This window comes from Electrona antarctica (assembly GCF_951216825.1).
Source record: "Electrona antarctica genome assembly, chromosome: 4".
Taxonomy (NCBI): Eukaryota; Metazoa; Chordata; class Actinopteri; order Myctophiformes; family Myctophidae; genus Electrona; species Electrona antarctica.
The window spans coordinates 17,352,691-17,363,124 of NC_136809.1; the positions used below are offsets into that span (position 1 = coordinate 17,352,691).

The 10,434-nt window shown below is 42.7% G+C and overlaps 1 protein-coding gene across 1 annotated transcript; it reads right to left on the reverse strand.

Annotated features, from left to right (window-relative positions):
- Positions 1–234: 234 nt before the first annotated feature.
- LOC306921120 (complement C1q and tumor necrosis factor-related protein 9B-like) lies at positions 235–3,907 on the reverse strand. Its single transcript, XM_079498233.1, has 5 exons — positions 3,867–3,907; positions 3,411–3,532; positions 2,747–2,932; positions 1,923–2,054; positions 235–1,561 (listed from the first exon to the last, which is right to left on the reverse strand). Exons 2-5 carry the CDS (start codon positions 3,511–3,513, stop codon positions 1,263–1,265), a joined length of 720 nt encoding a protein of 239 aa, XP_079354359.1. The 5' UTR covers positions 3,514–3,532; positions 3,867–3,907; the 3' UTR covers positions 235–1,262.
- Between the last annotated feature and the right edge of the window lie 6,527 nt (positions 3,908–10,434).

Sequence of the window (10,434 nt, forward strand, 5' to 3'; positions counted from 1 at the left end):
TTCCAACGAGTGACTGGCAAGACTAAAAACAAACAGGGGGGACTAAAACAAAGCGACGGAATCCCCAAACCGGAATAAGATAGTTTTTGTTTTTATCATCCGGTCTAGACCGGATCACACGGGTGATAAGCAACACAAGGCACAGACCAGGCTTTCTGGTCTGGTGACGCAAGGTTACATTTGAACTGGCAGTTATAGCTCCTTGTTCATAGCTGTGATAGCCGGAGAGGGAAGACTTTTTTATTCTTTTATTAAATACTTTATTTGACAAAAGAAACACACACACAAGGTATGCCATAGACATTTAGGCTAAATGGATAACACAAAAAGTCATACTAGGTACTATTCAATTAATCAATAGGCCTACATGGCAAAAGAATAACACAGTCATCATCGACAAATACAAACCATTAATGTATGTTTTGAAAGAAGCCAGTGATCCACATTTTAAGGGATGTGTCAGACCATTCCACATATTGGTGACAGAGTAGTAGAATGAGATTGTCCCATGTTTGTTGAAAAAGTGGGTGGTACCCTACCAGATTGTTGTTGTCGCTCCTGTAGTATGTGGCATTGTGGACAATGTATCTGACTGAGTACATCAAAATCTAACTGTGCTGATTTTGATTGGAGAGTATTTAGTTTGATCCTGTTTTTAAAATCACCAAAGCAAAAAGTATGTTACTCACAGTCACAGCTCCAGGTTAAATCAAGATTATATAGGAGGAGTAATAACGCCCTCTGCTGGTGTTTGCAGTTTTCAACCTGGCATCCCTATTTTGAGCATGTGAGTAAAAAATAAAATTGATAACAGCTGGTTTAGTGATAGCAGTTTGTGATTCAAGCATCAATGAGAAGAAAAATGCAATATGAGCAGAAATGGGTGCATATAGGTAAGTTGTGCGTGTGCGTGCATGTGTCTCACAACACGTGTGAGTTTGTAGATGGGCTATTTTTTTACCCCAGAATATGGATGCTGTGGTTCAAGTGGTCAACAGATTTAGCTGAGGACTCCCGTGGAAACCACTCAAGGACCCCTGGAGGTCCTTGAGTGGGTTACTGAACCGCTGTGCTGCATGTGTCAGGGATGTGTATGTGTGTTAGGGATGACTATACCTTTACTTTTAGGATACGATTTGCAAAAAAAAACTAAAATCTGTACTGTTGACCCATGTCACACTCTGCCGGCGCCCTTACGAAGCGTGACCTGGACTCGGAGCTATAGCGTGGAGGAGGGTGATGTCCCGAACGGGGCTAGTATACTAGGGATCGTGGGCGTAGATCAGGTAACCGGAGAAGGTGCTGAGGCTGCGGTTGTCACACAGCCGTCTTCCGTACATGAGCTGCACGTACACCTGCCCCCCTCTGTCCAGGGACAGTATGACGGTCTGCGAGCCACTGTCCTCGGAGTCCTCGTGGTTGTCCTCCCAGGCACTCGCCATCACCTCGCCGTTCCTCACCAGCTGCGCCTGGTAGTACAGCCTCTCCCCGGCCACGCCCACGTTGGAGTACGTCGTGAACGAGAAGAAGTACAGGCCCGAGCGGGGTGCCGTGAAGATACCTGCGAGAGGGGTCAGAGTTTAGAGGGGGTCAGGGTGCATCGCAATGCTGGCTTGTGGTGGACATTTTGTCAGTATAATTATCTTTTTTTTGTCACGGACATACAAAATGAGTGGACAATAGGCCTACAGTAATATTACCAGAAACACATAGCCCTGAATGACCATAACAGGTCTTAAACTCAGAGTGTTCTAATGGACCATTATTGGTCCATTTGTACACTGCCAGAGTTAAGGAGTCCTCCAAATAAAACATTAGAGAACCACTAGTACTAATAGGACTCCAAATATGCCATATAGTGTCATAGGAAATCCTCTTTACTGCGTTGACCATTCGACGGCACCTGTGCAGTGAGCTCTTACCTAACGCTGGGTTGTAGCCGTTCCCGTGGTTGAGAGAGATGACGTTGTAGGGAATAGTGACGTTGGTGCTGAACGATCCAAAGCAGCTGGTGCTGAGGTTGAAGGAGGCTGTGAATGACACATGAGTGTCACCTGTAGTGTCAGAGAGACGGATGTTAACAAAGAGTTTGATTGATACAATTTATATAGTGCTTTTCTGAGTACGCTTTACAAAACGGAAAACAAAATACAATTGTATTAGGAACAAACTTGCTAAAAACTGTAGAAGTAAAGGTAAAAAAGGGGGATTAGGTAGGGGAATACCACTTGAACATCTCAAAAGCGTCCTCATGGCACACCTATCTGACCACATAACACGGCAGCAGATGAAATGGTTGTGTTTTCATGTTTATCTTAAAGATCAAATAATCAATTGTGTTCCAGCTTGGATCAATGGAACCAACGTATTATATCATTTAGTGGCATTATATAACTTTTGTTGAATGAATAAAATGTGATTGTGTCTAATCTGTATGGTAGAGTATGTTAATCCAATATAATCTGTATGGTAGACTAGAGTATGTTATTACAATAGAACTGCATTTTGTCTCCCTCTTCTATTGAGACATTTTGAAGGTCATGTCTCACCTACAGTAGACACAGGATATGGCAACACCGGCCGACAGGTTTCTTTTCTCACCCACTTCTTTCAGAAGCTAGACTGGGCCTGTGTCTGAGTGGCCCAATGGACACTACGCTTCTAGTTAACACAAATCAACTCTGTCAGTCATAGAGACTATATGGATGGCAGCCATGTGTACTTTGTTCCAGTGGTGGACATGTACCTATGACTTCCTCCACGCTGTCGCTCAGCGTGTCCAGTGCCCTCCACAGACTGTGCAGCCTGTTGAAGGTGATCGCCCTCAGCTCGTTGAACTGCCCATTAACACAGCAGCAGCCCCGCTGGCGGTGGAACACGCAGTCACAGTCAAACGTGTCCTTGCATGGCAGCTCCCCCTGATATGGGGGAGCTGCAGGTGGATGTGAGGGAGGGAGGAGAGAGATCGAGGTTGATGAATGCACAGTATAGACATAGCCTGTGTAATGTTTATCTATAAATTACACAAAAGCAAGCAAAATTATAAAATGTAGCTTGGAGAGTTTTCACACTTTGTGTAAATTTGAGACTCCAAGTGGCAGCAAGATGAAACTGTTTAGCGCACCAGTGCAAGCAAGAGGAAAGCGTTTTCATACAAGCACCAAACATATTTTCTTCATCCTTTCCCCACCCAAAGACTTTAAATTAAATCAATGTCAGCACTGGAGGCACACCACCGCCATACTCATAACTGCAACAAAATTAAGCAACGACGACACTGACACAACCATGGTCTATGGACACTACAAGGACATGCAGGCTTATGTGCATGGGGTCACGAGAGGAGACAGGACTAGTACAATAGAGTTTCATGGGTTTCAAATACTGACTAATAATAGTTGACAGTTTACCTGCCGTCGGCAGGAAGTCCACAGCGAAGCTCTGACTAGTCTGCACCCTCCCCCTGAGACACAGGAACCCCATGAGAACCAGCATGCACGCCGCAGATCTCATCTCACAAGACACAGGATACCTGCATGAAAGAGATGCTTGTAAGTTGTGAGCATGCATGGGATGAAGCAAAAATAAAATGTCAGCACTCTGTTCCCTAAATAATTATAGCACAATGTGTATAATCATGATGCTTTAGTAGCCTATATTACTCTAGTCTAAAGTGCTAAACCTGCTGTTTGTTTTTGTTTTTCACATATGTTTTTTGTTGTTCTACAAACAGCTAAATTGAGGCTTTAACATATATTTAAAATTGTAATGGTTTTGAACATGTATTCTATTGATAGTTTTACCCCTTTCAAATACTCTTTAATCATAAAATAACTAATCTACTGTCATGATCTGTCTGTGTATACTTTTATGTCTAGTTACTGTTACTGTCTTGTCTCATGCACCTCCCTCCCTGTGATTACTAGTTTTCTCCACCTGTGTCCTGTTAGTCTCCCAGCCAATCCATCTGTTGATTGTCTTTGAGTGTCACCTGTGTCTATTTAAACCCATCAGTCTCTTCCCTGCCATACAGTGCCACTAGATCTTAGATATTGTTATAGTGTTCTGTGTTCAGTCCTAGTTATGTTCTCCTAGCCTATAGCGTTCCCTGTGTTTTGGAGAATAAATCACAGTGGATTAATTTGCCTCTTGACTGTCTGTTTTGCATTGTTTTGGGTCCTACATCTCCTCCTGAGTCGCACTCACACTGTAACAATATACAAGGTCACAACGCATTGCAGGCTTTGCAGCACTACAGCTTGTAGGCCTAGATGGGCTATTTTCAGAGCACGAGATCAGAGCACAGATTGATCATTAAATAAACATGCTCTGAAAATGCACACAGCACACCCATCTGACCACTTAACACGGCAGCCATTCGGCTTAAACATAATTATTAAGATGTATGATGGCTTAATCGAGCCAGCAGCAAAGTAATTCAAATCAGCTCCACCTTTACCAGCTGCAGCATTACAGTGATCGACACATTAATGCATTACTAATTACAATCCAACAATGGTATCCTTGTAAAATGGACCATTCTGCATGATACAGTCAGAGGCATTGTGGGCCAGCTTGGTTTGATGTACAGTAGCATGCAGTGGCCAGTCATCTGCTGAAAGGTAATTTCTTCTCTGTCAGGTGGAAACCTCACATGTCCAAACAAAAAATAAATAGCAAAAGCAGCAGATTGGCACGTTTCGAGCTTGCAGATCTGCTACTTTTGATGCTTTGTGTGACGCTGTAGTGTAGGATGATCAAGTAGGGTGTTAATTTACGGGGGAAAGAATATATATAGATTCCATAACAACTGCCATCAACGTGTTACAGTGACCTTGTTGTTGCATTTTGTGACACCTGGGACGGCAGTGGCTCAGGACGTAGAGCAGCAGCTTGGGAATCGGAAGCTTCTTAATTCGATCCACGGCAGTGTCCTTGAGGAAGACACTTCACCCCTAACTGCTCCCTCTGAGCAGGTTGGTGCCTTGCTTGGTTTCCTCCACTGTCCATGTGTTAGTGTTATGTAATGCACATTGTAAAGTGCTTTGCATAAAAGTGCTATAATGCACCATGTTACCATTTACATGCCTGCCCATGTCCATTCGACAATTCCACTTCAATGTGATTGATATTGAAATACATATATATAGGCCATAATAAAGATTCATCTCTGTATTGTATACCACATTAATCAACGTCAATCAATATCAATCAACATCATCATCATTGATCATTGATCATTGATCATTGATCATTGATCATTGATCATCATCATGAATAAAAAATAACAGAGATTAATACAAAATAAATACAATAAAATCTGAACTGCCAACAAGCCCTATGGTTATTTATCACGGTGAATTAAGTTACACTTAGAACATCATTTAAATATCTATGTATGCCACAAAGAAGCGTCAAATTGGGAATGCATTGTACCCCCAAATGATTTAGAAGAAAACGATAAGAGGTCTGCATTATATGGAGCCTTTACAAGTGACAGGCAATAGAAGGCCAGCTAGGTCACAGAATAACCCAGGTGAGTATATAGGCCTAAGTATTAGTATTATTATTACATTAACAACAGATACATTTGGACTGGATTAGCACATGCAAACCAAGCTGTAACAAAAAAGAAAAGGAAAGGAGGGAAAAAGAAAAGAAGAAAACCCCCAAAAAACAGAAGTTTGCTGAGAGTCCACTCACTGTGAACGTTCCAATGGATACACGTTGAAAAGGAAGGCTCCGGCAGCAGGGTCCAGCCTGGGACAGAGAAGAACCTGGATGTCACACTGAGTGAAGGTCAGATGATGGACTGGGACTACGACCGCCTCTCTGGTCACTTATATCTCCAGGTGTTGTCATCCAAGGCCATGGGGGAGGAGGGAGATCTGTGTCCAATGCAACTGACGTTCTATTCACTAGTCGGGGTTCCTTCCCACTTCCAGGCCCATGTATGCTCCGGGGTTTAGAACCAAAACAATCCATGTGTGTGGAAGGTGAGAGCAGGACCCACCCTGCACAGTGAAAATACAGAGTGTTAACTGAACTCTGTCTCTGACAGTGTAATAAATGGACCCTGGTCCTCTGGTGTGTATTAGGTTATTGTAGGTCAGTGGTGTCAAGTTGGCCGATACCATCAGTTTGTTTCTGATCTGACATCAGCTCCATGCTTGGAGCATTGTCACTCTAATCCTGCATGGCCATCCCAGCGGAATCTCTATAGTTCAACTGAGGTGTGTGACTCAGTGTGTGTGTGTGGGTGCGTGCGTGCGTGCGTGCGTGCGTGCGTGCGTGCGTGTGTTCATGCATATTCTTGGACTTTTGTCTGTCTTGGAACATGAGTAAATCTGAGGAAACTTTTGTCTCGTTTAGAACAATGCAAGCTAGCTTGCTTGAAGGGCGGGTATATATTTGAAGATAGATAGGTATAGCGATGGACGGACGGACGGACGGACGGACGGACGAACTGACTGCAGGGAAAATCAGGTGTCATAGCAGCAACATTAAGTGTGAAACACATGATAGGTACATGTAATTGAGAGTGTTGAGAGATAAGAATAAGATATTGAGACTGGACACCCTGAGAGTGCACGCAATTTCTGGACCGGTAAACCACTCTTATTCAGCCCTCTGCTTGGTTGACAGGAGTTCCTAAGGGACTGTTTTCGCCCCGCACTAAATAACTTAGCTGAAAATAGCCGATCTACAAGCTCACAAGGTGCCGCGTTGTGAAGTATTGTGAACTTGTAGATCTGTCATTATAAAGTTTTCTCCAGAATACGGATGCTGGGGTTTAAGTGCTTAATGTGTTATTGTCATTGTCAGCCAACTACCATCAAAGCCAGTCGGATTGGCACATTGTCCTCAGATAAGAATCTCACAGTGCAAACAGGGACATTAGGGTAAAGGCATGCCATGCCAGGCTAGTGTTATAGATGAAAGTTGCACTGCCAGGAAACTTCAGGGACTTTAATAAGGTACAAAGGGTATGTATCATAAAAAGATGCCTTTCCCTTCCAGACTTCATCTGGGATTTTATACCAACAATGAATGGACAGAAAGGCTCATAATGTTAGAGCAATGTGATGTGAAGTGATGTCAAGTGAACCTGGAGGTGCATGAGTGTGTGTTGATCACTTGCACCCTGGTGTTCCTATGACAATGGCATATGTTTTAAAAAGAAATTCAGGATGCTATGTAACATGTTGTCAACTTATAGATCAGCCTTTTTTGAGTCATAATACAAAATAATATCCTATGTTGTATACTTGTATTATTGGCATTGGCAACTTTATTACAGTTTCACAAATTTGCCTAATCTTGCTGGATTATAATTGATGTATGTATTTTTCTTGAATTATACTAGGGGCACTTTTTGAAAGATGTATGTTCTCTCTTTTTCTTTTTTGAGGGGTGCTAGCTCCTCCTACAGTATATTCAGCTATAGTGTAGATTTCTGTCTTACACACAAACATTACGTTCCCATTGACAATGAATGGAGAATTTACGTCACGACTCACTAGAGCGGTGCCTGTGAGGCCTCTCAGGCCCGTTGGGCAGTGGCCTACTTGGAACGATGCAAGTTGGAAATGCATGCCCCACCCAGATATGATGCGTTGGAGCCTCTACAGCGGTTCCCGTTGGGCACTGGCCTATACTTGGAACGATGCAAGTTGGAAATGCATGCCCCACCCAGATATTATGTCTGTGTCCCTGTTATGCCCATATATGGAGTTCTTTGTCAGGCATGCCCAAACCGTGGGCCCGCCGGACTCGACACTGCACCCCCTGTGGTGACGTGGAACGCGTGTGTCGAATTTGAAGTCGGTGGGGCAAACGGTTCCCGAGTTACGTGGATTACACACAAACAGAGACTTGGTGCTATACTAGAGCGGTGCAGATGTCATATATATGGACATATATGGACCCTGGGCAGAGGCCTTTTTGGGGCGGTTTCTGGACAACCGTGGTTCCGACCGACTCGACACCGGCTACTGCACCCCCTGCGGTGGTGTGGAACGTGTGTGTCGAATTTGATTACACACAGACAGACAAACATACAGACAGACAGAGACTTGGTGCATTTATAGATAGAAAGAGAGATGTAGACGAGCAAATCGGCTATTTTTGTCCTGTGTTTGTTTTACATCACCATTATATCACCTAATCATAGCAACATGAGTTAGAGTTAGACTTTAATATATTAGCGCCCCTCCCTTCACACGGGTGTGATTTTTTTGTATTTAATATATTATTTCATTTAATTTACCCATGGAATGAATAACTGAGCAGTTTCAGAAACACCCTGCCTGCACACAGAAGCACAGCAAATTACATTCTGAAAAATCACACCTGAGTGAAATGAGGGGCGCTCTTATCATTGTACATCATCCATTCATTGTCAATGGGATTTTTGTTGTGTAAGACTAAAACAGCCGATTTGCTCGTCCACATATGACGTAAATTCTCCATTCATTGTCATTGGGAATTTAATGTTTGTGTAAGACGAAAATCTACATTATAGCTGAATATAGGAGGGGCTGGCGCCCCTCAAACATAAAACCTGGTGACTAGAGAGTTGTTGTTATTTTCTCACAGAATCAAAGGTTTTTATGGTCATGAATGATTCACCAGGATACTGGATGGCTTGATTCTAGACCAATGTTTTTGTAAATCTCTATGGGAAAATTGAATTGGAGAGTTTTCATTGGGTCCAGAAAACCACACCCACTGCTGTGCTCTATAGTGGTAGAAATATACAGAATAAGAATGCATGGTTAAACGATTTATGTAGAAGCATTCTTACCGTATAAATATCTTTAAGAGAAGTGAGAGAACTCAGGCTATAATGATTGAGCATTGTCTGGTATGCTTCCTCCAGTCTAAAGGTTTTAGGGATTTGGTTTATTAAAATAAATCTAGGACATGTAAAGCTCTGGATATTAGTCTCTCTTTTGTTGTTTTACTCACACAATAGCAATAGCCATGGTGTCCTCTTCCATATAGTTCACAGCCCACACCATAAGTCATAAGATACGATAAACCTTTATTGATGATTTCCATGGGGAATGCAGGTGTCATACAGCAGTAGTAGCAACACCAGTAAGCATGAAACACAGGATAGATACAGGTACAGATAGAGTAGAGATACTAATAAGATAATGAGAAATAAATAGACCTGGGTCTATTACCTGCTGATCTCAGAGCATCTGTCTGAGTTAAGTAAGGGATAATATCACCTTCAGGGAGTGTAACCACCTCGGCTTCGCCTCGGTGGTTAAACTCCCTGTCGGTGAATTATCTCCCGACAATGACCACCTAGCCAGATATTATCCCGCTTATTACATGGCTAACTAACATAAATTAATACATTGACCCAAAACACAACAAAAAAAGTATTCCATAAGTTCGCGCTGGCTGCGTCTGCAGCTGCAGGGCTGGAGCACTGTCGGAAAACAAGGAAGTGAGTTGATCAAATAGAATCCATTTTCGGGTCCTGCTTCGTCTATTTCTCGCTCAAATGTTTTCAAAAACATTTTTAAGAGCAATGTTTAGCTGTAAATTACATTGTGTGTCACTAGTGTGTGTGTGTGTGTTTACATGGCTGTCATGTTGGAAACAGCAGTAAATCAAGCGGGGCGCAGCCGCGCAGCTGGTGCTCAGAGGGTTTGATTAGGCAGCGGTCAGTTATACAGCGGAGCGGTCATTATCGACACATAATTCACCGCTGAATTAAGCGATTGACCAATCAGAATCAAGCATTCAACCAAGCCATGTAATAATGTGACATAATTCTACCAATATGTATGGAAGTATAAATGTACACCAGTGAATACATGCATTCATATAATCTTCAATAAATATATGTACGTTGGAAAATGGTTTAAATTCTGTGAGTGTAAAAAAGGACCTCCAAGGCTTCAAAGTAAAGGGATGTTGAACTGGTAGTCCTTTATTGATCCTGCCAGAGGAAATCCAGCTGATAGCTGAGGGATGGAGATGGTAAGGTCGGGTTAAATCCAGTTGATAGCTGAGGGATGGAGATGTTAAGGTCGGGTTAATCCAGTTGATAGCTGAGGGATGGAGATGTTAAGGTCGGGTTAAGAGGAAATCCAGCTGATAGCTGAGGGATGGACATGTTAAGGTCGGGTTAAGAGGAAATCCAGCTGATAGCTGAGGGATGGACATGTTAAGGTCGGGTTAAGTGCCCCTGAGCTATAGAAACAGCTGATAGCTGAGGGATGGAGATGTTAAGGTCGGGTTAAGTGCCCCTGAGCTATAGAAACTATAGTAAATAAATGTCCCAAAATAGGGACACCGGGTTGAATTTAAAAGACGAGGTGTTGTAACAAGATATACACAATGTTACACTGTCAAATGACAGAGTATAAATCAATCAAAATGTATACTGTGTAGAGCCGCTGATGGCCTAGT

What these genes read in the sequence shown, in the direction of transcription:
- LOC306921120 (XM_079498233.1), bottom strand. Translation starts at nt 3,513, where the DNA reads ATGAGATCTGCGGCGTGCATGCTGGTTCTCATGGGGTTCCTGTGTCTC. An exon ending in CAGCGTGGAGGAAGTCATAG is followed by an intron (nt 2,055 to 2,746) that starts GTACATGTCCAC and finishes CTGACACTACAG; the next exon opens with GTGACACTCATGTGTCATTC. An exon ending in CGGCTACAACCCAGCGTTAG is followed by an intron (nt 1,562 to 1,922) that starts GTAAGAGCTCAC and finishes CCCCTCTCGCAG; the next exon opens with GTATCTTCACGGCACCCCGC.